The 21,588-nt window shown below is 57.5% G+C and overlaps 1 protein-coding gene across 1 annotated transcript in view; it reads left to right on the forward strand.

The window, feature by feature from the left end:
- Positions 1-1,135: 1,135 nt before the first annotated feature.
- IGF2R (insulin like growth factor 2 receptor) overlaps positions 1,136-21,588 on the forward strand; it is a 68,631-nt gene continuing 48,178 nt past the window's right edge. Inside the window, exons 1-2 of the mRNA XM_055135083.1 lie at positions 1,136-1,284; positions 17,532-17,671. Coding sequence (XP_054991058.1) covers positions 1,136-1,284; positions 17,532-17,671 — 289 coding nt within the window. The remainder of the gene's footprint in view (positions 1,285-17,531; positions 17,672-21,588) is intronic.

Below are 21,588 nucleotides of genomic sequence, written 5' to 3' on the forward strand. Positions count from 1 at the left end.
CTCCCCCTAACAAGGATTGTTAGGATTAAATGAGCTAAAACACCAGAATGCTGGTTGGCACATAATTACCTGCTCAAATGTTACCTACTACCTTATCATGATTGGTGCAAATCCCAGCTTGGCCTGCCGAAAGTGTCTTTGGGTAAATTAGTGAATTTCATCACCAGTTCCTCACCTGCAACAAGATTCTCCCCGCACCTTCCCCCACCCCGCATTGGTTCCCCGATTCCCGCCTGTGAAGCCGGCCCAGCTACGGAGAGAGCTCGCCTCACTCTCATCTTCTAGCCTTTTCTTAGCTCCGAGGAGGCAAGATTGGTCAGTGTCCCGCGTTTTCAGAGCGAGCTTTTGTGCTTTCGCTCAGCAGCACGCCACGCGACGTGGCATCCACCCCAAAGCTGCAGAGACATTCGCTCAGCTTGGCTGCGTGGCCTCTCTCCATAGGGACGTTTCTGCACGACACGTGCCCCTCCCCGGGGCCGCCTTCCTGCGGGGGCAAGCCCGCGCTGGGGAGCCGCCGGCTCCTGGGGGATCGGGGAGGTTGTGTCCCGGGAGATCGGAGCCCCCCACCCCCACCCTGCACCCCAGAGCAGGGGAACGCGTGTGTCCCCCCCTGCCACAGACGCGGCTCCGAAGCTCCGCGGCCGCGCGCGGGCACTGGCGGCCGCGAGCTGGCGCCCGAGTTCCCCCGCCCGCCGAGCGCCGCATCTCGGCGGGGGAACGAGGAATCGTTCCCCGAAGATGGGGGAGGGGGCGTCGAAGCCCCCCCCCCGCCTGGGGCCCCCACACCTGCACCCGCGCGCCCCGCTCGCAGCCCCGCGCCCGCCGCGCTCACGTGACCGGGGCTGGGCGGAGCCGCGGCGGGCGGGGATCACCTGAACAAGGGAGTCACGTGAGCGGGGCGGGGGCGGGGGCGGTGCCGGCCGTGGTCACGTGACGGGGTTCCGCCGCCGCGGCCGCCGCCGAGCCCAGCCGAGCCGCGCTCCCCTCGGGCACCCGCTCCGCTCCCGCTCGGCTCCCGCGCCGCTGCGCCCGCGCCGCTGCGCCCGTCCTGGCGGCCAGACCGTGCCTCGGCCGCGGCCCCTCGCAGCCGCGCGCCGCTCGCCCCGCGCCCGCCGCGCTGTCCGGGCCCGGCACGATGGGGGCCGCCGCCGCCCGGAGCGCCCACCTGGGGCCCGTGCGCCCTGGCCGCCCGCTGCGCTCCCTGCTCGCGCTGCAGCTGCTGCTGCTCGCCTGGGCCGCCGGGGCCGCGCGCGCTCAGGGCGCCGACTTCCCCGAGCTGTGCAGGTGGGTGGCTCGCCGGGGCGCCGGCTTCGCTCGCGCTGCCCGGGGCGCGCCGCGGGGTTGGTGATGGGGGTGGGGGGTACTGGGGCGCTCGAGGGAAAGGCGGAGTGTGTGTGTGTGGTGGGGGGTGCCCGGAGTGCTCTCGAGGCCGGGTTTGGAGTGCCCCGTCCCGGCGAGGGAAAGTTGCCGACGCGTGGGGCGAGGGTGTGGGGGAGAGCGCGGGGTCGGGCGCGCGGGCTGGGGGCTCTGGGACGTGTGCGGGGGCGATCGGCGCCCGCGGCGGGGGCGGCGGGGGTGAGGGCGGTTGTCGGACCACTTGTGGCTGTCACTAAGGTCCCGGGCGGCTTTGTGTGCGAGCGGCCGGCCGCCCCGACCTGAGCGGGTTGACACTCGGGCACCCGCGCGCCCGGCGCCTGCCCTGGCGCAGCGCGGCGCCTGCCAAAGTTGCCGGGCGCAGGCACCGCCGCTCGGCTTTGTTCCCACCCCACGTTTTCCTGCGAGTTCTGCGGGCCGGCTGCGCTTCGGGGCGGCCCCTCGGCGGGGAAGACTCCGCCGCGCCAGTGGCCTTGAAGTTGGAGGAGGGTCGGGCGGTTTGTTTCATTTGCGGATCGATTTCCTGCAAGTGAATTTTTCATTTTCTCTTTCAGGTAGTTTTTTTTTCCCCTGCAGAAGGTGACTTCCCTCCCTCCCCCCCCCTTCCATTTTTGATCTGGCGGACTGGGGTTAGGGCGGGGTGGGGGTTGCTCATTCTGAATGGGCTTTCGCGACTTTACCCTTCACTCCTCCGAGCCCAACTTCCTGTCTAGTAGCTCACATGATGTCATTGTCTCAGGGTAGATTATTCTCGTGGACACTCGGCCCGGGAAGCGTGGTTGTATAATCGTTAGCCCCGTCGAGGACCGCGAAATCCCAGCCGTGGCTCGAGCCCCCGGGCCTGGGGAGCTGCCAATCCCGAGAAATTTCTCAACGGCGGCCTCGCCGACGGTTTAGGACGGTGGAAAACCCAGCTTTTATTGAGTGTTTGTAAGCTTCAGTAGAAAGGCGGAATGGAAAGTTCTCAGACGGAACGGCCGAGGTCACTAGTGCCCCCTCCCCCCACCTTTTTTTCTGACCCAAGCGAGTTACAACTCCGAATAAAGTTGAAGACCCTTTGACTTATTTCGGGGGAGCTGGGGTGGAGTGGGCATTGGTAGGTTTCTTGGGGCCCTGGTATCTGAGACGGTCTTAGTAGCATCCCTGAGTTCAAACCTGGCGGAATTAATTTTTTTCACTGGGGAGCCAGGCTGAGTCTCCAGTGGACTGGCCCCACGCAGGAACACACTTAATTTCTCCCGCCTGGTGTTTGAAGAGAGGAAGAGTGGACTTTTGTTTCCAAGCAAGGCCCAGTTAGCTTGCTCAGATACTTAGTTACTCAAGGGAGGCCGCGTGATAGGCAGAAAAGGGAGCAAGGTCAGGCGGAGACTGACACTGGACCAGCAGGAACGTGGGATAATGGCTGCGTGTCCCCACCACATCCTTAAAAAAAAAAAGCCCACCGTCTAGTTGTCTAGTTGTCGACTGGAAAGTGATTTCTTTGTCGCCACACTTAAATTTGGCCTGCGGGGCAGCGTCCCAGCCCATGGCCCGTGCCCTGGGGCCTTCATTTTTGCAGTGTGCCTTGAACTGGCTGTTCATTAACGTCATCTGCAGCTGGACGCAGGCGTCTAGGCCCAGCAGGAAATGGCGATCCTGTCTTACGGCCAGTGTCGCCCTGTCAGGATAGGCATTGTCAGGGGAGCCAGAGGTTCTCCGCAGCCGCTTGGGTTTTACTCCTGCAGCCAGGTATTTTTTTGGCCAGCAAATTGGCAGTGCAGGCTGCTGGGTGTGGGCGCCTTTGTGCCCACCTGTTAACTGCCCTGTGGCTTTGTAATGAGACTTCTCCCGAGCCACGTGTCATCTCTGCTTGAAACCCAATACCTGCCAAGTGAAGGATTTAAAAAAATTTTTTTTTTATTTGTTCCCGTTTTAAGTGGGTGCTTTGGCTTAAATACTTGCTAAGAACTCTCTTTTTTTTTGGGGGGGGAGTGGATGGGTAGGGGTGGGGTGGGATGGGGTGGTAGGTGGGCAGAAAGAGGTGTGAAAAAAAAATTGTGTACGTTTATGAGGTAACAGTGGCTGAAAGTCCCTCAACTTGAGCACGCATTCGAGAAGCAGGGGCCTTGCGAGGCCTTCTGCCCAGTCCAGCTCTGAAAAGCCCCTCTGAGGATGACCAGAGCAGACTGTGTGCTAAGTGGCTTTTTTTTTTTTTTTCTTTTCATTCCCTGCCTTGGCGTCTGTTGGGCTGAAATGTAAATAGCCCACCCGGTTCTCTGCCCTCGAGTCTGTAATAGCTGCTTTTTTTTTTTTTTTGCAAGTGGTACTGTTTGTTTTTTGCCCCTGGGTCGCTCAGCCGCAGCCCCTACCCCCCCGGCCCCCACCCACACCACCACCCCCGCCCCATCCAGACTCAGGGATCATAGAACCGAAGCTCGTAAATCGATCATGTGCCCCCAGCCCCCGTTTTCCCGTGGAAAACCGTCGTGGTCATTGGCCTTGCTGCCTGGGCCCCAGGAATCCGCCCGCCAGACCACGAGGCCGCGGTGGGGGTGGGGCGGACAATGTGCTGCTGGGAGCCGAGCCCCGGCTGCGTGGCCTCCCCGTTTCCAAAAAGGAGACTCGCCTTGCGGGGCGGGGGGCCGAGCCGACCCCCGCCCGGCCCGCCAGGCGAGAGAGAGCTGGGGGCAGTATTGTTTCTCCGCGGCCTCTTCGGGGGCCGCCTGCGGGGTGCCCGTCGGCCGGGCTTCGGCGCCCCAGCATTTCTGGGGTGCAGTTTCTTTTTTGGGGTCGTTCGGACCCCGGTGCGCGCCAGGAGACGGCGCGCCCCTGCCCGTCGTCGAAGGCCGCGGGGACAAAGGCGGCTTCGCCGAGGGCCGGGCGGGAGCCGCGCTGGAGTCGAGGCCGCCATCGTGGCAGCCGGGGGCGGGGTGGGGGGGCGGTTTGCTGGACCCGATGGACCCGATGGCCCCCGGCCGGGCAGGGCACCTTCCCCCCACCACCACCCCCCCGCGCCCGCCCCGCGCCTTCTCGGGGGCGGCGGGGAGCGAGGCCAGGCGCGAGGGGCTGCGGGGGACAGCGGGGGACAGCGGCCGAAGGTCGCCCGCCTGGGACCTGCGAAGGGCCCCAGGGCGGGGGTCGGGGGCAGAGGCCGCGGAGTCCCCGAGTGCCCACACCCGCCGCCCCATTGAGGTGTTAACATCCTTAACGAGGCGCCGCTTGGGGAGGGAGAATGATGCGGACCGGCCGATGGACCGACTTAAGCGCTGCAGATTGTTCTCCCGAACAACTTTTCCCCTTCCCCTCCAAACTGTTAGGGTACAAATGCTGCAAAGTTTTTTTTTTTTTTTTGTATGTCGAGGACAAGAGAATAAAGAATCCAGCTGGGAGGTGAGGCCGTTAGTTGCTCTCTCCATGGATTTTTTTTTTTTTTGGCTTTTTTTTCCCCCTTCCCTGAGATTTTTTTTTTTTTCCGAGGGAACATTGCTCAGATGCCTAATTTGGGCCACATGTGAAGCCTGGCCCCCGTCCATTTGTGTGTATACATTTCTTGCAACAATAAATGTGTGTAGAAACGCCGAGATGGCTAATTACGGGCCCTTGGATGGCCTGCCTCCTGCTCACAGCAGCATTCTGACCCATTCCCAGGAAATGAATTCCTGCTTGCACTTTGTCTTTTATCAGGGTTTCAAGAGAGAAATTTTAAGGAAAAAAAAAAGGGGGGCTTGAGAAAAAGAATTTGCTTGGTCGAGATGTAGGAAACAGTCTGGGCCCCACAAGCCCCGCAGGGGCAGAAATGAGCTCATTTCTTTGCAGGAGTCGCCCCCCCCTCACCCTCCAACACCTTTTTATTGGAAAAAGAGCCCTTCCTTATCTCCCAGCTCTGCCCCGGCTCTGCCTTGACCCCCGCCGGGCATGGGGGGTTTGTGGAGAGGTGGAAGTAGCTGAGACTGGGGGGGTGGGGTGGGAATACTCCCCTCCTAGTGCTGGGAAGGTCTCCCCCCACCCCCGTGTGTGAATTAGGAGGATGTGTTCCCTCAACTTCAATTAGCAAAGTGACCCTCTCCATTGATTTCTAAGTATTTCCTAAGATGAGGGAGAGGCAGGGCCCGGCACAGGGCACCCCTGCCCCTAGGAAGACCCCAAAGGGAGGCCAGTAAATCCCGCATGCTGGGATTTTTCTCTTTGCCCCAAGAGTGACTCTGCAGTTCCTCCTCAGGCTTTGAGGAAAAAAGACTGTGTGGCCAGGGCTCTGTTGGGTGTGTTTATCCCTGTCCTCACAGCTGGCCGCTCCTCGAGGGCTGCTTTACTCCGAGGCAAAGGAGGGTGTGTCTGGAGCACTGGACCCCCATCCCAATTGCTGGGGTCCCCGTCTTTGGCTTTGTGGTGCTGTCTCAGAGCCACTTTGATTTTCTGGGGTGGGGGGGTACACCCAGCAACACTTGGGGCTGCTCCTGGCTCTGCACTCAGGAATCACTCCTGGTGGTGCTTGGGGGACCATGTGGGGTGCCAGCATGGAACCTGGGGCGGCTGCCTTCGAGGCCAGCACTTTACCCTGCCGCTGGGGTCTCTCCCTGGCCCACCCACTCTGTTGCCCAGTGTCCTTGGACATCTTTCGGGACCATCTTTTGTTTGGTATCTTTTTCTGACTTAGAAGCATTCTTGTCTTCTGTGCCTTAAATATTTGGGAGCAGGGGCATCTCACTGAGCTCTCCAAGGGTTTTTAAGAAGAATATGTTCTCTGAAAGTCCATCCTTGCTACGTGTGATGTGTATTATGAACATATCCCCGAGTTCTTGTTTCGCCATCTCATTGGGACAGCTTTGAAAGAGCTCTGAAGCACGTTTCTGTGAACATTTCAGTCTACCACGTTTCTTCTTTAAGATTGACCCTCTTTGTAGGCTAAGAACTCACTGCTCCTTCAGGGTTTCCCAGCCACAGCACGCTGGGCATTTAGCTTGGCTTGATTTTGGGTTTGCTTGGGGGCACAGCTGGGCATTTAGCTTGGCTTTGTTGGGGGGCAGAGACACAAGTTGGCTGGGCACGTGCTTGGTAGCACGCCTGGTTTTCACCCACCATATCCAGGAGACACCACTTAGGGCACACGTGTCTCCCAGTAGTTCTTTCTTTTTTTAAAAAAAATTTTTTTTAACCTAATATTTCTTACGGTTAATTTTTGGGGCAGCCACACCCCGCAGGTTCTGAACTCAGGGATCACTCCTGGTGGGCTCAGAGGACCATATGGGGAGCCGAGCTCAAACCTCGGTTGGCTGTGTGCAAAGCAAGCCCCCTACTCACTGTACTGTTGCTCTGGCTCCTTGTTGTCCCTTAGCTGAGAACCACAAGTCAAAACAGTTTTCCCTTATGTTCTATAGTTTGTATTCAGTAATCATTGGATCCATTTTTTCATGCCTGTTTTTGTGATTCTATGATGAGAAGTTATCTTTTTGCCATGAATGTGTCTACTCAACTTGCTCACATTTTATATAGGGTTTATAGGATGTTTGCAGTCGTGAGAAGGCCATGCTTGATTGGTACTGGGGATTGTTTGCTTTGTGCAGGTTTTTACATCCAGGGGACATTTCCTTTCTTTCATTTTAGGCAGGAGGCACCAGTAAAACTGCCTGGCCTGGTGCCTTTGAGGAGGTAGGGTACAGCAGGAATTTTGATACCAATTTTAGTTTTATCTTTACTCAGATACTGTACTTTTCCTTAAGCCAGTTTTCATAATCTGTTCCTTAGTAGAAAATTGTCCCTTGTACTATACACTTACATATAAACACGTAGCATGCCACGTGGATACTTTTAGACCTATTCTTGGTATCAGTAGGTATGAAAGAGAAATTTCTGAGGTTTTGGGGTGCATTTCCCTCGTAATCCCATTTCTTAAAGGGCTGTTTACCTCTTTGAGTCTTTTCAGAAGAACTGCCCTTGTGATTTGGACGCCCTGTCCATCTCTGTCACCACTTACGGGTGATTAATTTCATGATTATTACTGCTGACTCTTTTTCTCGCTGTGAGCGGAAAGCTCAGATTTTTGAAAAATGGTTTTTGCACAGTGAAGGGATGGATTTGAAGCTGCGGGTTTCTTTCGCCTGAGTCGACGCCACTCTGGGCTTTGGCGTGTTCTTTTTTTGGGGGGGCCCAGCATTCGTCTCAGACACCGTGTCCGGCATCCTGGCCTGTGGAGCACGTTTGTGCCCCCGGTCCCCGAGCCTGGCTTCCCACCCTCCCCATGCATTTGGCCCTTTAGCCGCCCAATCTAAATATTTGCCTTCTTAGGTCCTTCACATTCTTTCAGCTCTGACCCCTGGGTTTCTGCTTTTTGGGGCTGGGGGTGGGACGGGCAGCACCTATTTCGGTGCTCCCCCAGTGAGTGGATGTCTCCTCACCGCGGGACACGGGGGCCCGAGCCAGGGCCCCACCCGCCACAGGGCCCCAATGGCACCCAGGGAGCGGCTCTGTGTCGTGTCTTTGTCTGGGAGCGGCAGCTGTTCCTGGTGGAAATGTGCTCTTTACGCCGCCTGCATTGTCTCGGCTGCTGCCGTGGAGGGGGTGCTGGGAGAATGTGGTGCCCCCCGCCCCCCAGTTGTGCAATTCCATCGTTCCCAAGCCTGTCCACGTCTCTGTTGCGTTCCCCCAGCTCTCGCCTGGTGCCTCCGCACAGCTGTCTGTTCTGGGTGGACCCCAGCTGTCGGGGGGCCTCAGAAGACGGGGAGCGACACCCTGCTCCCACGGTTTCTTCCTCCTCTGGCCCAGGGCCCCTCTTGGCTGGGGCCCATCTCGTTTTCACGGGGCGGGTGCCCCTGGGTGCCTGCCTGCCCGGCACAGGGCAGGGCCTCCTGGGCGTTTGCTGCAGTTGGTGCATCTGTGCTCGGCTAGAAATGTTTCCCCCCCCTTTTTTTTGGGGGGTGGGGGGTGGGCTGGAGGTGGGCTGGCTGGCCTTTGGGTCTTAGGTGCCTTCCTGTCTCCCAACTGTCCTCCTCTCCCCCTCCTCCTGCTGGGGGCCAGCTGCTGACCCCGGGGACGGACAGCCGCTCAGGCTGCAGCTGGAGGCACAGGCCGCCTTCTCCAGCGGGCGCGGGGCGGATTCCCGCCTTTCCTGGGGATCTCACATTCCTCCTCAGGAGAGCTTTGGAATCCTGTCCAGCTTGGAATCTGTCCGAGTGGTGGGGGCCCAGGCACGTTGCTGACCCCCGGGTCCTGGTTCCTGTGTGCTCAGCGTGTGCTGGGGGAGACAGCGGCCGCACGTAGGCCCCCGTGTCTGCCTGAGAGCGCCCGAGGGCCTCCAACGTGCCCCTCTTCACCCTGGGTGCCGTGGGCCCCTCGGGAGCCAGCCCCCCCTCCTCCCTGGCGCATTTTTCCTTCCTCTGCCCCCACCCCCTCTACCCAAGAGCCCTTTGGAGAAAAGCAACGTTTGCGATCGTTAACAAAAAAAAAAAAAGTTTGAAAACCGCTGGACTCTTGGTTCTCGGGTCCATTTTTCATCCAGAAGCCTGTGGTTCTGAGGTATGAATCCTTCAGGATTCCTTCAGTTGTGAGCAGCAGAAAAGCCCAACTGAAACCCCCTGAAACAACGAGGAGCTTGATGACAGGAGGTGTGGGATTTGGGCGGGCGCCAGGTGCCATATGTCAGGGCGGGCCTGGGCCCTGCGCCCTTTCCTGCGATTTTCTTGGCTGCGCCCTCCTCCCTGCGGTGGCTGCGGCAGCCCCGCCGTCCCGAGGAGCAGAGAACCTCCTTGTGTCTTCCTGTGGGAGCTCAGCAGGCTTCGGCAGGGGTGTGGGCGCCAGAAGGGGCCCCCGGCCCTGCTTAGACCTCACAGGCTTCCTGGAAGGGGGGCCCGGGGCTGGCTCTGGGGCGGGGGCCAGGACTGCAGGCCCGGGGAGGGACGTGCCTCTTCCCTTGGTCTCCTGAGCCGGGCCTTGAAGGCGCAGCTGCTGCTGGTTTTGAGGTGCCCCAGCAGTGCGTCAGAAACCTATTTTTGTCTCTGTGTGAACCAGGGTGGGGGTGGGGGGTCTTTCGATGGGAACCCTCCTCCCGGTCTCCTGCAGTTCCTGAGAACGCCGTCCCCAGTGGCCCTGCCCCGGGTGTTCCCAGAGGCACCCCTGGTCTCGGGAGGGTGCCGTGGCGCCCCTCTCAGCCGCGCTTCAGCGGGAACGTGGCCCTGGGAATCCGAGGGCCACGGGCAGATGAGGGGGAGAGTTAGGAAGGTGTCCCGTCCGTGTGAGTCTCTGTGCCTGGGGGCTGCAGAAGCACACACATGTAACTGCACCAGTAACACACAAAACATACACAGGAGCTGTGAGCTGCACAAGTAACAGAAGCAGACAGGCTGTATCCAGCCCCTGGGAGCCGCCGGGTAGCCCACAAATGAGCTGTATCCAGCCTGTGTGAGCTGCAGAAGGAACAGACACAGAGGGGCTGAGGCAAACCTTTGTGAGCCCAAAGGTAGCCCACAAATGAGCTGTGTCAAATGTGTGTGAGCTGCAAACCCGCGCACACACCACACACACACACACACACACACACACACACACACACACACACACACACACTCTCAGCTGTGCTCAAACACATGTGAGCCCGTGGACGCCCACTCTGCTCCATGGACGCCCACTCTGCTCCTGCAGGTCCCCCCTGTTTGGGAGGTGCGAGGCTGATGGCCACCCTCCCTCTCGAAGCCTTTCCGCCAGAGGCACTTAGCCGTTTGGAAGCTCCTTCTCCACTGAAAGCAGGAGCGCTTCCCCACACCCCGGCGGCCGGGGAAGCCGCACTGTGGAGTGGAAGTGCTGAAGGAGTGGGTTCCTCGAAGCGACATGGGCGTGTCCCTCTGAGTCACCCCACCTGCCTGCCTCTCGGAGGTGTTGCTCAGCCCCCCCACCCCCCGGAGGTGGGGCTGGCCCTTCTGGGCTGGGTGGGGCGGCAGGCGCTGGCCCGGGGCTGGGTAGAGGCTGGGGCACGAGGTTTGTCCGTGGTGCAGGTAAGTGTGGGGGAAACTGGCACATGCCCCGTGCTGGCACCGAGAGCCTTGCCAGGCCGCCCAGGACCTTCTGCCGAAACCCCGAACCCCCGCGTCTTCCCAGCAGGCCTGCCCCACCCCACTCAGACCTCGAAAGAAAGAGCCTCCACGTGGGATCTTGGGGTGGGGCTGGGGGCGACTTGTCTGACCTGTCTTGAGGTGGGGAGGAGAACCTCGGTTTGGAAAGGAACCTCCAGAGCAGGGCCTCGGGGGGGCGGGGGAAGGAAGAGGGGCTCGACCCTGGGGCGGCCAGCCGCCCGGGGAGGCGTGTGCCCTGGGCCCCCAGCTCTGGCTTCCTCCAGGCTCCAGATCCGTGCCCACGCCCCCCATCCTCTCTCCTCCCTCACCCTGTGGTGCCCCTCTCCGAGACCCTGCAGCTGCACTGGCTGAACCCCCCCCCCCCCCCCGCTGCCCGTGGGCCCAGGAGAGCCTCTGCCACGTTGCTCGCACACTGTTCCCGCCTTGATTTTCCACACGCTGACCTCATGGGGTGGGCTGTGTTTCGGGGATGAGGAAGTGGGGGCTCGGAGAGATTGTGTCCTGCACAGCTGGTCAGCATGGGGAGGGGTTCAGGGACCCCAAACCCCTGATTTCACATCCACATAGAGAGCTGGATAGAACAGCCTTGAGGGGGACCTTGCCCGGCCCAGAGGTGGCTGATAGAGACTGTCCAGCATCCCCCTGCCCTGGCTGTCCTCTGGCTCATGGTCCCCCTGTCCTTCCCCGTGCTGCCCCCTCTCCCTTGTGCCCTTATCTCCGTCCACAGCCTGGCAGAGCTGTTAGCGTCGGAAGTGAAGTGCTTCCTCTATAGGCCGGGCCGGGCTGTGCCAAACTCCAGTGACCCCTGGCTGGGCAGCGGCTTGGGGATCAGACCAGCCTAGACCCCAGCTTCACGTCTTGCGCGTGACTCTGCTGCAAGTGTCCACTTTGGAAGCGGCCCCTTCCCACCCCCCACCCCCCCCCGCCCCTGCGCCCCCCTCCCCTGCCCCCGCTCGTTTCCGAGACCGTTGCAGAGTTTGGAAGGTTAGTGGGCTGGATGTAGGAGTTGAGAAACTGTCTGATAATGACAAGGGGTAGCCGCGCGCCAAGTGATTGCTTTAACATTCCGTGAGAGGACTTGGAGGCCGGCCGAAGGCAGGAAAACCGTTTTCTGATGCTCAGGCTGGAAAGACTTTGCATCTCCCTCGTCTCCAAAGCCTCGATTTGGGGCTCACTCTAGGTTCAGAAAAACATTCCTCGAGCCAGTGACCGTGAGCTGTATCTTGCTCTGCGAATTCAGCTCGTATATCACCAACTGGGTGGGTTTTCTTTTTCTTTCTTTTTTTTTAAAAGGAAGCCAAATGATAGACTCACATCTGCTTATTTTATTACCGAGTCCATTGTCCCCCTGTCTTGCTACGTGGACCCATGAGTGGAGGCCAGCAGAATAATCTCTCCCAGTTCGTGGCCAGGGCCGGAACCCCCAGACTCCTGGGGAAGGGGGGGGCGAGCAGAGATGAAATTAAAGAGAGGAAAGCGACGTGGCCCGGGGGAGAGGGTGTGGGGGACTCAGCGAGGGTTCCTGGAACCCTTTTGTCTTGGCGGGAAGAAGCGTGGTTTTTCGAGTTGGGCTTTTTCCTCTCATAGATTGGGCGGACTGTCCATCACACGCTGAGCGTTAGAGGCAGCCCTGGTGTGGACACCCGCTGTCAGGGCTTGCCCCTCGGGCAGAGCCCCCCCTCCTGTCCCTGGCGTCTACCGCGGTGCCAGGGAGGGAGCCCAGGGCTTGGCACACACAGAGCACGTGCTCTGCCCCTCGGCCCCAGATGTGTGTGGACTCAGCCCTGAAGAAACTCCCCGAGCAGTTTCGCAAAAGGCCGCAGGGCCTGTGGGTCCGGCCCCCGAGGTGTCGGGGAGGCCGGCGGGCGCTTCCTCCCCCGCTCCTGACTTCTCTCTTTGTGGAGCCAGACTCCAGTGCTGCCGCCCTGTTCCTCTTCCAGGCTCCGAAGGCCGGGTGTGGCCCCCGGGCCCCACTCCCCGGGCCTGCGGGGGCTGAGAATGTGGGGGTCCCCGCAGGGTGGCTCACAGAATGCTACTTGTGTGCCTGCCTCCTCCTGCTGGTCATCTGCCAACACCTTTCAGGAGATTATGAAATTTAAACCCAGGGAGGTGAAAATGGGAGCCGTGTGCCCCGGGCAGACGCGGGCCTGCACCCAGCCCCACTCCCCAGAGCAGCCACGGGGGTCTCGGGCATGCTCAGTCACGGGGAGCCTCAACTCCAGCCCCCCGGCCTCCTGCCCCTGCCCGCAGGATGCAAGGGTGCCTGCCACGTGGCGCCCTCCCCTCTGCAGTGAGGTCATTCTCGCCGAGGGGGTTCCAGAAAGGCAGCGCTGCAGCCAGGAGCCCTTCGGGGGGTGGTGTGGGTGGGAGCGAAGAGAGACTGAAGCAGCAGTGGCTCTGTGGGGTGGGGGCAGCCATGCCGGGGTGGGGGGGTGGTGGTGCCTCTCTCGGGCAGTTTGGAACGTCACACTGCACAAGAGAGAATGCAGAACCGGAGGGGGTGAGGGTGAGGCTGGGGGGTGGCTGCACCCCCATCTGCTCTGAGTTCTTTCTGCCACACAGAGCTCCTGATGGAGGGCCTGCTGCGAGAGAGAGAGAGAGAGAGAGAGAGAGAGAGAGAGAGAGAGAGAGAGAGAGAGAGGGAGGGTGAGAGAGAGAGAGAATGTTAAGTTTCAGGACTGTAGTGGAAACCAAATATTTTCTGAAAAGTTAAAAAGAAACTTAAGGATTGAAAATCAATGAGGCAGTTGCCCTCAGGGCCCTGTCTGCCTGGCCTTGCCCCTGGCCTTGTCCCTGTGACGGGTGGTGTGGGGCCCAGACATCTTTGACCCTGGAGGAGCACTGCAGCCCTGAACCCCAGGACCCTGCTGCCCCGGCCTCTCCTTGGTGGGGGCGCCCGCCCCTCTGTGCCCACGGGCCTTGTTCTCAGGGCGGGGGTGCCGCCTGTCCAGGATTGGGGTGTTCGGGGGAGACAGACACGAAGCAGATGCAGCACCCAGGATGGGAAGGACCCCTGCCGTGTGGCCGCAGAGTTAGGGGCTCAGTGGGACCACCCACGTGGCCCAGAGGAGTTGGCGGGCCTGCTCGCTGGGGTCGGGCTGGGGCTGCTTTGTTTGGGAGTGGGCGGGCACTCGGCCTCGGGCCCTCGAGGACGGAGGGCAGGAGGGGGGGCGGGTGCGTGCTTTTGGCTCATTTCAGAGCCTGGGAGTTCTCACCCCGGGCTGTGCAGGGGAGCAGCTGGGGCCGGGGGGCCGGAGGGGGCGTGTTGAGTGAGGGTTGCAGGACTGGGACCCTGGGCAGGGTTTCCGGCCAGGCTTCCCTTTGTCCATCTGCGTCCTGGGCCCTGGCGCTTCCCACAGGTGGGGCGGGCTGGGACCCAGGCCCTTTGGCTCTGGAAGGGCCCCGGGGGAGCTGCAGGGGAATGGGCTTTGGGCTCCCACCTGCCCGGCCGCAGGACGTGTCTGTCAGGAAATTTATGTGAAACACGTGTGTGTTTGCGGAGTCTACATTTCCACATAGCTTGCAAATAGCCCCTCTTGGAGGTTTGTTTCTTGGTAAAGTTAAAAACTTTACTATTAAAAAGCTGAGTTGGCTCTTTGAGATGCTATGTGGTCTCTCCCTCCCTCGCTCTCCCCCCTCTCCCCTGCCCGCGTCTCTCCTCTCTCCCGCTCTTGTCTCTCTCCCTCTCTCTCTCTCCCTAGGTCTCTCTCCCCCCTCACGTTTCCCCCTCCTCCTTTTTTCTGGGGTCAGAGCAAGCCTTCTGGAGCAGCAGGCTTCCCCGCTTAGCTGTTTCGTGAGTCACGGCTGGGTTTCCTGCTTTTGACCAGCATGCTTGCTTTTGGGGAGAAGATTTTCTGGTGGACAAGATCTTGGGCAAAAATTTATTATTTCTCAAAGATATAATTAAATTTGATTCCGTTTATAATACTTTTATTGCTTCTGAAACCATTCTCTGGTTGCCTCATGTGATCACGGTGCTCTTGAGCGGAACCGTCAGTTTGGAGCGAGTGATTTCAGCCGAGGCCTCGCTGGTGGCCTGTCCTTTCATCTGGGAGAGCCCAGAGTCGGCTCCTTCTGAACGTGTAATTTTCTGAAAGAGTACTGTGTGACTTTCAAGTTTATGATGGAGTCGCCTTTAAAAAGTTTTTTTGCTTAAAAAAAAAATTTTTTTTTGCGGGTGTAAGTCTGCCCGCTGGTTTCCCTGGGCTTCCTGCGGGCGCTGAAGGCCCTATGCTCGTACGTCTTCATGAATAATCAGAAAAGATGATTTCAGCTGAGCACGGATTCCTGGGTGCCTGGTGATCCGGCCGCCCGGCCCTTTCCTTTGTTTCAAAGCGGCCCCGTGTCCGTTGGAATCTGAATGTCTCAAGTGTGGATGGCCTGCAGATGTCTCGGGAGAGGCGTCCGGAAACAGGCGACTGGCTCTTCTATTTGAAAATGTGACTCTGGTCCCGTCCCCCAGCTGCTCGGCAGCATTTGCTCTTGTGAGTGACAGTGAGGGCTGGAATCAGCCCTCTCGAGGAGAAGCCCCACTCCCGACTCCAGGGCCCTCCTCGGCAGCCCACGGAGGCTTTTTCACTTTTGTTTCTTTAACTCCCTCATCCCCCGTCCCTTCCCTTCCCATCACGGTCACTGCCGTCACGGTGTTCATGAGGGTTCACAAGGCTTTCGTCGTGGGGCTCAGCACCGGGCCCCTCGAACCCCGCTGCGCGGCAGGAAATGGGTTTTTAGTGCCGGCAGGCGCACACTGAGCACGCGAGGGACACAGGGGACTGGAACTCAGGCCCAGGTGCCTGCAAGGCGGGCTCGGGCCTGAGCCCGTCCTTCCTCTGGGCCGCCTGGATCAGTCTTGACCACAGACTATGAAAAGTCAGGAAAGAAGAGGAATACACTCGCATCCAGCCACGGCTTCCTCCCCGCAGGGACTGATTACCAGAAAGAAGAATCAGGACAGTGTGTGCCGAGTTCCCCCCATCTCTGTTTTCTGCTCCCCTCACACACACACTTTCCCCATGGCCCTCCATTTTCCCGGGCTCTGTTTTCTTTCTTTGCTTTAGACAAACTTAGCGTCAAGTACGGGGCGCAGCTGCTTGCAGTGGTTTCCTCCCCGCCGCCCTGTTCTTAGCTGGTCTCTCCATCCAGCTCTCATCTGCTTAGGACTGTGGAACACGCAATGGCGAGGTTTTGCATTTGATGCCTCCGTGTCCTGGGGAAAAAAAAAAAAGAGACAAAAAAATTAGTCCTGGCTCCTGAACACGGGATGAGTATTCCCCTCTAATGAGCGGTAATTAATAGAGGAGCCTCTCTGAGTAGTCTACAAGTAAGGGAAAAAAAAAAAAGCTTGCATCAAAGTTTTAAGAAAGGCGAGTGTCCCACCCTGCCCCCCACTCAGCCTCAGCCCGCTCCCTTTCCACGGGTCCGAGGGCCTGCCCTGCTGGAATTGCTTTCCGGCCGGCCTCTTTTTTTTTTTTTTTTGTCATTCAAGAGTGTGATGAGTCCCTTCATTTCCTATCTCTGTCTGCTGCAGCTGTTTTTGCTTTGTCAGCGCCCGGCTCCAGGAGGAGGGACCGTCTGGGGATTTGTTTGCCTGCAGGTTTCCTCACCTGCCCGGGAGAAAACAGCCCTCCCCGCCCTCCCCGCCCCCCGGGCCCCTTTGTGCCCCGGCCAGCGGAAATGCTGGAGACTGGAGCCCGAAGGAAAGGTTAATGAAGGTCCGGGAGCCAGACCCTCACCCCTGCCCGTGCCCGCTAATCCACTCGCAGCCTTTCTCAGCTCATTACCCCTCCTGACCAGCCCTGGGGGAGAAGGCGAAGGTGTTTGGGAGGGGGAGGAGGCAGCCGGTTCCGTGGCAGCTGCCTTCAGCCTGGGGTGAGCCTGGAGTCACCCCACGGTCAGGAAGTGCCCCGGCCGGCCTGTTTTTCAGGTTTCTCCCAGGGGAGCATTCTGCCCTGCTGATTCTGTGCTCCCAGCTCCAGTGGGGGGATTTGCGCGCCCTGCACTCCAGCTCCTTGTCTGTGACCCCTCCAGCCCTGGGGGTGTCTGCAGGGGATTGTTCCGGACAAGGAGGGGGGTGGGCTCGTCCATGTGGCTCTGGGATGTGGACTGACTGTTGCTTCTATAGATGAACCCTTGAAACATGTGCTTTGTCTCAGGCTTAGAGGCTCCAGGGCCTCCCCTTGCTCCCCAGACTCCCCACAACGCGGGGTGGAGCTCACCCCCGCAATTCTCATTCAATCAATCTTCCTTTCAGCAGGACTGTGGAATTGATAGGCATCCTCTTCGGCCTCTTCGCTTCTTGCGAAGGGCTCCTTTGAGTTTCTCGCCTCCTTTTTTCAAAGTATCTGCCCTTGCTGAGGAAGCGAGCCCCATTTTGTAAAATCAGACCGGACACATTGCTCCCTGGGAAAAAGAAGGAGTTGAGAATCGTTGTTTGGTCCGGAAGGGCCATTATTCTATCCCACGTTTGCAGTTTGGCCCATTAATAAGTAATCCGTATCTGCCTTGCCAAAGGTCTGCGCAAGGCAATAGGCTGAGAGGCCTGTGAGAGGCTCCAGGTAGCGGGTCCGTTTCAAGTCCATCGGATGTGGAATCAGGTATTTGACTCCTGGTATAGCTCCTGGGCCTCTGAACTGTCTCTTTGGAGGTGAGGCGGGAAGCGAAACTGCCTTTCCAGCTATGACTTCAAAAGCTTTTTAAGTTTTTAAAACACACTCCCCAAGTTGAAAGCAGCTCTCTGGCATTGGAGCGTTGAGTGTGATTGGGAAGGTGGTCCCCACCTGCACTGTGGAAGGGGTCCGCTCTGCAGCATGGCTCCCGGGCAGTTACTTATCTGAATGGATATTCTTAACCTTCACCATGGACTTAGAAGTATTTTGATGACCATGGAGTCCCGAGGCAGCTTCGGGGCGGATTGAACCAGAGTGAGGCGGTATTTAGTGGTTTGGCGGTCCTGGCCCCATCCCACGTAACATCCTTCGACTTTAGTATTTTTGGCTGATGAGCGTGTGTCTTCTAGGCTGTGGGAGTCTTAAGCTAATGTGGCTCAAATGTAAAAACTAGAGAGAAGCTTAATTATTGGCGGATCAATGACAGTGACAAATTGTTTTTCTTCCTTTCTAGTTACACGTGGGAAGCTGTTGATACCAAAAATAACATACTTTATAAGATCAACGTCTGCGGAAATGTGAACATTGCCCAGTGCGGCTCCTCCAGTGCCATTTGTATGTACAACTGGAAGACAAAGACCTACCGCTCTGTGGGTGAGTCAGAGAACCCAGGCAGGCCCGTCTTCGCCCCGTGACCCCATGGCTCTGTGCACAGGGACGTGTCCGGCGCCAGCCCTCGAGAAGTCCCCGAGACACTGTAGTGCACCTAGGAATATTTTTAGATATTCCCCGTGAGGTCTGAACCCCCTCCCCAGAACACCATCCGGAGCAGGGGTGCCCCCGGCAGCCCCAGGACCATCCCTTTCGTGTCTGGCGGTGTCCACAGGGCTGTGTTCTTCTCCAGTGGCTCTTCAGCCCGTCCCCCTGCAGTTCCGCTCAGTGTTGCCTCTAGGTTTGCAGGGGGGCAGCAGGGTGGCTGCACACCCCCCCCTTCCCGCCTGCGAGGCTGATGGAAGGGCCCACGGGGAGCGCAGGGGTCGGGCAGTCACCGGAACAGGAGGGGCAGCTCTTTCGGTTTGGGGGCCGAGGGGCAGCCGCCTGCGGGAAGCAAGGCCACAGTTCCGAGTGGGAATTCCTCAGCTCACAGTTCCAAGGGCTTTTTAGAAAAGTCGGGTTTCGCCTCCTCCAAGTTGTGCCCGTGAGGTCTTCGGGCCGAACTCCTGTTTGGTTTTTCGCCCGCCCCGAGAGGACCCTGTCTAGACGGGTAAAGCTGGCCAGACGGATTTGAGGCCCCGGGTAGCCATCCGAGGAAGCGGCAGGTGCGCTGAACTCTCGGCTCAGATGTGTTTTATGATTCTGAGAACCTTTGCAAATGAGATCGCCAGTTTCCTGGTTGGGATCTTTTCGACAATCCTCAGAGCGAGGCCGCAAGAGGGCTTGTTGGCAGCCTTCACTCTGGTTTTCAGGAAAAGGAAAAGTCATTTTCTCCTTGGTTTCCTTGTCGACTTTGATACTATTTTCTGACGACAAGCGAGTCTTCTCGTGGGTGCCAGGAGTGGCCAGTGCGGGAGAATGGGGCCGGGCACCGAGGCCTCCAGGGCCCCAGACGGACAGTTGCGGACACCGTCCAGGCGGCGTGGAAAGCCAGTCCGTGGAGTTGATGGATGTGGGTCATGCACCCTTTCGGGGTTCTTTGCTTGACAGGTCCTGGGAGGGTCGTTCCGTGTCCAGACTGGTTTCTGGAAGCCTGGGTCCCGCGGGTGGGACGGGAGAGGACGGTGAAAGGGTAGCGGCAGAGAATTTAGCAGATGAGCTAAAAGCCAGGTCACAGGCTGAGTCGTTGGTGAGTTGGGAAGCCAGCACCATCTGTGCAGTCTGATTTTTACTCAAAGATGCATGTGGTGGATACTTCCCCCAAGCATCTGACCTCCTGAAGGGGGGGGTGGGGAAGGGTGGTCTGCGAGAATGCGCTCTGACCTCTGACCTTCCGCTGTCACTCGAGCACAGCAAAGCCCACAGTGAGCCAGACACCAGCCTTTGCACTGAGAGGCTGCTTGAGTCCCTTGCTTGGGCGGGTTTCTGCTCTCCAGCAAAAGCACCAAATTTGTTACTGTAAATTTAGTTTTGTAACTTAATAACGAGATTTGTCATGCACTTCTGTGCCAGGTGTTCTGCTTTGGTGCTATTTAAATTCATTCAGCCACTTTGGAACTCGGAGATCCCATTTCCCCTTGTCTTCTGAGGGTCCGTGGCTTTGCCAGGGGCGGTGGCGTGGTTAAGGCTTTGGGTACTGAGGCGTCCGGGTACTTCTTCAGGGCTGTGTGATGTGAGTCACTGGGTCACACCAGACGGGGCAGAGCTAAAATGGGAACTGAGATGGGAAATCTGAACTCCTGATTCTGAGAAGGCAGCTGAAACTTCTCATGAACTTGCTAGAAAGACGGGGTGGGTGGGGTGGGGGGGTGCATTCTGAGAACGTCCACAAAGAACAGACTCTCAGCAGAAGAGGGGAACTGGGGTTCTCAAAATACATGACGGCGAACGTGGAGAAAAACAACCAAAACTGGTTGTAATTAGACTCCTTGGTAAGGAACAGGGGTAGCCCTCCCTGTGGAAGCCTAACACAGAACTTGGAGGGCAGTTAGAGTTCGAGAGGAACCGGCCTGGAGCACAGGTCGAAGTCAGTGTGCCAAGTTAGTCCTCCAGGCACTACTGGACTGCTAGGGGTCAGCCCCCCACCCCCCAAATAGCAAACAGAAAAGAGTCAAAAAAGATAATAGAACATTGGGTGGGGGAGGACCCTAGCAAGTGAAATGTATAACTGGACTCTGGAGAGCTAAGAGTGTCTCTGAATAAATGATAAGAAAGACAAACAGTCCAGGAGGAATAGGTTAAAGGTCACAGAGAGGAGGTGATCCGGATGGCCGTGGCTGCGCCGCCGTCAGTGCCCAGGCGGGAAAGCCTCAGAAACACGCCATCTCATTTCTCTTTCATCAAATCAGCAGAAGTCGCAATGGTTGAATCACAGAGTGCCAGCAAGGAGCCTGGAAACGGGCACGTTTGTCTGGTCTGTTGCTTATAATAAGGAAGATGGTTTTCTAGAGAACCCTTTGGGAAGATAATTGTTGATGTGAGTTTCATAGTGCCCAAGGGCCATTTTCACACTTAGAAATGATTTTTCAGACGTCAGCTTTAGTTCAAGCTGTATTGCTTCATTTTTGACTAAACACACACACACACACACACACACACACACAACAACAACTCTGGTTCTTTCTTAGGAAAATGAGACTGTTCCGTATGTAAACGTAGCAGAGTTGAACATTTTTACGGGGCCTGGGAACAACATTTGGTTCCATTTACAACCTACAACCTAGTGGAAGTATCCTTGCGCTTTAAAATGATTTATACATTTTATGTATTTGATTTCCTTTTTAAGTACTTCAGCTGTCTGATCTCACATTTAAAACTTAAGTACAACAATAATTTTTTTAACAAATTTAATATTAAACTTATAAATGTAGTAAGCCTCTAGTTGCCTTGTTCTGATTTTGTCCTGAGCCCAAATCAGATGGTCAGTTACAGCTTTCTGAATTCAAGTGTCATGAATATGTGTAAATACTGAACGTGTTCACGTGCCCATGGGCAGCCCCGATTCATACTCTGGTTTTCAGGGAATGAGTCAGAGGGTTAAAAATCTGCACCTTGGGAAGCCTGTTTCCAGACTGATGGAAATGGGGCCCTCCCGCCAGGAGCAGCAAGAGCTGAGCTTCTTACCGTCACCACTCACACTCGGGACTGGGGCGCTTCTGGCTGGTGACCTGGGGAGGATGAGGAGAACTGTAAGGCCGATGCTGTGCCAAACGGCTTCCTTGGCCTGCAGGAGCCCGGCCTGCACGCTCACGGGCAGTCCCCGAAGTCTGCTGCCGCCGTCCCAGCCGCTCCCTGGATTGCATTTTGCGCCTCTGGCTTTCAAATATTTTTTTTTTAAGGCTTTTCTTCTTAAGTCTGTTAGTCTTTCATTTTCTTAAAGCCATATATTTCTGTTGGATATTTAAGATGAGATCTGGTTGAGTTCAGGGTATGAGTCATGTCTTTGTCTCATTTATCGTCTCTGCTGATACTCTGGCAGGGCCTGTTAAATCTCAAAAGTCTCTCTTCCCATAACCTACCTTGGTAAATCTCACGGAGAGACAGATTAGTACCGTGCACAGATTTCTGTGCAGAGGAAAAAATGTTTCTTTGGCAGCCTGGTTCATTGTAGCACATAAGCTGGAAAAATCTAACTGCATGGGGGTAGTTTGAGACATTGTAGCACACTTTTGTTCTCATTTACTTGGTTGAGTAAGTTCTTAAAAGATATAAATTATATTTTAATACAGTTAACACTTAATACCCATTTATTTATCTGTAACAAATACTTGCATCAATCACAAAACAGACCCCCCCCAAAAAATCCCTTTTCTCCTGGAGCTTAACATCTGGAGACGGACAGAAACAACAGCGGGTAGTAGCTGGGTTAGGACATGACCAACACTGTAGAAAAATCAGGGAAGGGGTGTGGAGGCGGA

The sequence above is a fragment of the Sorex araneus genome, chromosome 4 (genome assembly GCF_027595985.1).
Source record: "Sorex araneus isolate mSorAra2 chromosome 4, mSorAra2.pri, whole genome shotgun sequence".
Lineage (NCBI taxonomy): Eukaryota > Metazoa > Chordata > Mammalia > Eulipotyphla > Soricidae > Sorex > Sorex araneus.